Source organism: Aplysia californica, unplaced genomic scaffold (assembly GCF_000002075.1).
Source record: "Aplysia californica isolate F4 #8 unplaced genomic scaffold, AplCal3.0 scaffold00409, whole genome shotgun sequence".
NCBI lineage: Eukaryota > Metazoa > Mollusca > Gastropoda > Aplysiida > Aplysiidae > Aplysia > Aplysia californica.
Window position 1 is genome coordinate 217,469 of NW_004797679.1, and position 5,238 is coordinate 222,706.

Here is a 5,238-nt window from a genome sequence, read left to right on the forward strand (position 1 = left end):
TTTTTCTTTTCTTTAAAAAAAAAAGAGAACGTACCTTCGGACTGAAGGCCCATCTCCGATATATAGCCGAGTGGTTGGAGCTACTTGAGAACCCGCAAAACAACGCACATTCAAGAATGGCCAGTGTGGGATTCAAACCCGGTTCATCGGCACTCTAGCTCAGATAATACAAACTGGTGAGGTGAACTTTTAGTGCGCGGTAATTCAGCCAACTACACGCCACTAACACAGCATTGGCTCATTTATTATTATTGTACGTCTTACAGGCGGGACGCCTACTATAATATTTTAAATGTTGCAAGCAATGCGTTTTCGAGTGACGTCTTCGCCCAGATGACAGGCAAGAAAAATGATGCGCGCCCATTTGCCGCTTGCCGAAGACAGGCAAAATCTCGAGTCTGTGGTTTGACGCTACACAGAGCTGACCTAGATCTAGATAGGTCCAAATCTGGGCCATGAAGCCTTCAGATCGAAATTATTGCCTCAATTGTTTTTAGGAACGGCTCATATGTATGGAATCTAATGCAAAACAATTATTCCTAGCAAATATAAAATGAAATTGGGACTAAAAATATGCCCACGTTTCAAAATCATCCGTTTTCTTGAGTGATTCGAGGAGCCGCTGCAGATTCCACGCAAGGCAAATGATCGCGCATGTAAGAGAAACCGTGTTGTACAATAAGCTTTGCGTGATGCAAGCAAAATATCTAATTTGCATACAATGCTTTGCCTGGAGTCGGCAACAGATAACAAGTTGGTGAAAGGCCTAATGGGAGGAACTGTTTAGGAGACACTGAAGTTTAATGCCTTTTAAGTCAACAAAAAAACAACCATCGTGCAGGTTTAAATAATAATAGTATATTATGGTACGCTGACGAAACACCTTTTTCTTATTTACAGCAGTTTCGAGAAATCAACGATTTTCGTTTCTTTTTTTTAAAATATAGACTAATACCTAAACTATTTTGCACAGTACATCAATGGTTGATTTTGCACCCCCGAGAGAATGTCATTCCCTATGCTCAGCAAATATCACAAGAAAACTGAAAATCATTGTATGCTTGAAACTGCTATGAATACGTAAAAGGCGTTTTGTCAGCGTACAGCAGTATAGTGTTATTATATAGCGTTGTTTGAGTCTTTATATTCAAAACAAAACAAAACAAAGTAGGCATTTCGGAAATCAAAGTTTTGGACGTGATTCACGACCCCAAGACAACAAGAAATACAAAGTAATTTTTCTGTTCCCTCCCAATAGTGTCACAGGAGAGCTTGAGTACTGTTTCCACATCCACCCCCCCCCCCTAAAAAAAAATAAAAATAAATAAATAAAATTAAAAAATGAAAATTACACATACACAAACAACCAAACCTCTTCTTTTGCCAAGATTTATATCCCCCTTCTGAGCTCATGAAAAAAAAATAATAGAGAGAAAGACGGTAGGGCACATGTTCCTACACACTGACACATGTAAGCTAAACAGCTCAGCTACAGAATAGCCGTCCAAAACAATAATAAATGAGAGAGAGAGAGAGAGTGTGTGAGAGAGAGAGAGAGAGAGAGAGAGAGAGAGAGAGAGAGAGAGAGAGAGAGAGAGAGAGAGAGAGAGCGAGAGCGAGGAAAGCCTACCAATTTCTTTAACTCATGACTACCTCTCATGAAATCGGATTGAGACAACACCCGACATGTGTACAACAACACACATTTTTGAAGGCAGAGATATCATATGAGCAGCAAACTTGACTCCTCGCGATTTGCACGACGTTAACGAAATCTTATCTCGCCTTGATCAAAGTGTCTTCAGACCCAGAGAGCATTTCAGTCGTGGGACAGACCTTGTTCGTGTGATTACAGCGATACAACCAAGACCAATTCGGTGGGCTTTTTCATGCACCATTTATAAAATATAATCATATTTTTACAGCCATTGACATATTTCCAGTTTTAATTCGAGGTGACTAGATCTAGACAGACGTTCGAGAATGGATCCAGGAGGAAAGAAAAATAATAATTCTGAGAAAAACTCGGGGCGCAAGTCGGAGCAGAAATCTGGAAATAAACCGGACGCTTCTGAGGAGAAATCTTCTTCGTCACCGGGTGAGGAGGCAGCCGGAGCCCAAGTAAGGTAGGTACACATAATATGTATAAAAGTAACTATTGACAAAAAAACCCAACTACAACAACCCCCTTTACCCGCTAGAAAGCCTTTAACTCTCCACCAAAGTGCACAATTCATAGAAAAATTGACAGGAAGTAAACTTAACCATCCGAAAGGAGAAACACTTAACAGGAACAACAGTACCTTGGAAACAGGCATCGCTACTCCGAAGATACAGTTTACTGTTGAACGTAATTTTATAGTTGAAACACATATCGTAACAAAGCCCCCTATGCAGACACGAGATTTCTGCTGTAAACGGGTTGGAATTAACACCAACTGCCGTAAGAAAATACCAAGTAAAGTAACAATACTTTAGGTGGGTGGCTGACTTAAAGTCACATGGCTCTGCTGAAAATAAAAACAAAGAGATAAAAAACCAGGGTAACCCACAGTCAGGTGGGAGACCGAAGCAAGTGTGCACTTCTGCGAATGTGGCAGTGGTTATGGAGTCTGTGAGCGAAGAACATAAAAAAAAGTCAGCTCATCGTCATACTCTCCACGGGAAAAAAGGAGGTTTTTTTGGTTCATCTGGGTATATTATGTATTATATTATTACGGCTATAGAGAATATCGTAGCCTCGTTCTACGGGTGGGGAGGGGGGGTATTCCTGCTACACATATAGCCTAAATTAGAACAAAAATATAAAACCACATAAAAATATAATTGTTAATGCTAATGTATGCTCTTTCTCTATAAATATGTAATTTCGAAAAACTAAAATGTAAATACCCCCAACCCTTCTAAAATCGTTCTCTACCACCAGCCCTCCTCCTCCTCTTCCTCCCCCCCCCCTCTCTCTCTCTTTGTCCAAAGTACATGTATATTCTCACTCACATAAATTTATACATGTATATTTAGATCTATATATATATAAACATTCAGTTTTCTCCATTTTCTTCAGGTTTTGCTTTTCCCAATACAAGATCAATACTACATGTACTACTATGGGCACGTTTTGAAACAGATGAGAGTTGTTTTGCTTTTCTTTTTTTTTTAGCGTGCTACATGGGAAGATTCATTTGGCAAGGATGGGTCCAAAGATGAAGTACCCACATGAGAGCGAGTTTATTATATAGATATTAGGAACTGTGCACACTACGGTGAAAGAATATTACACGCAAGTAGTGGGCTTGACTTCCAGGTCATAATCCTGACTCACTCTGGAGAAAAAAAAAAACAATACGGGGCTGGGGAGGTGTGCTGTATGCTTGTATGTATGTATGTTTAATATATGTAATTGTTTGTGATTTTATGCGGGCGTAAGAGTCTGTGTGTGTGTGTGTGTGTGTGTGTGTGTGTGTGTGTGTGTGTGTGTGTGTGTGTGTGTGTGTGAGAGAGAGAGAGAGAGAGAGAGAGAGAGAGTGAGAGAGAGAGAATGGGAGAGAAAATGAGAGTGAGAGTGTGTTCGTATGTGTGCGTTGGGGGGGGGGGCTGGTAAATGAGAGCCAGTGTTTTTGAGAGAGAGAGAGAGAGAGAGAGAGAGAGAGAGAGAGAGAGAGAGAGAGAGAGAGAGAGAGAGAGAGAGAGAGAGAGACATTATTTGTGTGAGAGAGAAACAAAGAGAATAAATAGAGAATCAGAGAGACAGACAGAGACAGAGACCAAGAGCAGCATGACTCAAAAGTTCGACACAAGAACCCGTGTCTACCTTTTCAGACTCAGCACTGACTGGCTGGACGTGGACCCAGCTTCCCTCGACATCTACCTCCCACAGTACGATGACGACACAATGCCGGAGCTCGAGGACATACAGCTTCAACCCATGGAGGACACAACACAGGGATGTGTCGATGAAATATTACCCCTCGCCGACATCTGTCAACTCCAGCTTAGCCTTTCGCAGAAGAAGCAAAGTGAAGAGCATACGCAAAATACAGAACCGAAAAAAGCGCCGAAACCGAAGCAGGCGGCGAAACCGAAGCAAGCTGCGACAGAACCGAAACAAGCGACGAAACCGAAACAAGCGACGAAACCGAAACAAGCGACGAAACCGAAACAAGCGACGAAACCGAAACAAGCGACGAAACCGAAACAAGGGACGAAACCTAAACAAGCGACGAAACCGAAACAAGCGACGAAACCGAAGCAAGCAACGAAACCGAAGAAAGCGACAGAAACGAAACAGGCCACAGAACGTAGCAAAATGTTACAGCAAAAATCAGACGAAAACAAACAGCCAAGCTCTCACTTGGAAAGGCACCTAAGTCAACACCGCTATCAAACGAGGCTGAAGACGAAGATCTCTGCAAAAAAAAACAGCACCAGAACAAGCACTTCCACAAGGCGCAATAAAAACAACACTAGCTAAGGAAGACAAAGGATGCCAAACACCAGCCTCCAAATGATGGCATCATCATCATCATCATCATCATCATCATCATCATCATCATCATCATCATCATCATCATCATCATCCCCATAATTATCATCATCATCAAAAGACAAAGGATGCCAAACATCATCATCATCATCATCATCATCATCATCATCATCATCATCATCATCATCGTGGTCGTCGTCGTCGGCTTCGATGATGAAGCAGTTAGGTGCTTCGCTGTCGCACGTAGATGTGAGTTCGATTCCCATGTGTGAGTGTGTGTGTGTGTGTGTGTGTGTGTGTGTGTGTGTGTGTGTGTGTGTGTGTGTGTGTGTGTGTGTATAAGTTATAAGTTGTCTGTATTTTGTGTTCCCAGGTGTGTGCGTCTGTGTCTGTTGTATGTTGTATGTAACCTGTTACCTATTGTCTGCTCTCTAGGTTCCCAGCTGTGCGTGTGGGTCGCGGGTCTCCGATGATATGTTCCTGCCCTTACTCATCTACTTCAAGTTAATTAAAATTTATACATATCTGTATACTATGCAAAGACTCTTCAAACTAAGACAGCACCCTTGGCAAGCTACATTATATTGGAACTAAATTTGAACCCTTCAACTTCAGTAAAGGGGGTGGAGTGGGATAAGAATTACTGTTTTCGTTGAAAAGAATAATCTAAAACTAGCCAATCATTTCCGTTCTTTCTCCTAACTTTCTCTAACTATTTTGTTTTGAGACTTTGCAGTTACTCTCACTCTTTCTCT

At 41.6% G+C, this 5,238-nt stretch overlaps 1 protein-coding gene across 2 annotated transcripts in view; it reads left to right on the plus strand.

The window, feature by feature from the left end:
• Window positions 1-1,747: 1,747 nt before the first annotated feature.
• The window catches only part of LOC101849630 (activating signal cointegrator 1 complex subunit 2 homolog), a 6,037-nt gene continuing 2,546 nt past the window's right edge, over window positions 1,748-5,238 (plus strand). For both annotated transcript variants that reach the window (XM_013085812.2, XM_013085813.2), the window contains exon 1: window positions 1,748-2,126. In XM_013085812.2, the coding sequence (XP_012941266.1) occupies window positions 1,984-2,126 (143 nt within the window). In that variant the 5' untranslated portion in view covers window positions 1,748-1,983. The remainder of the gene's footprint in view (window positions 2,127-5,238) is intronic.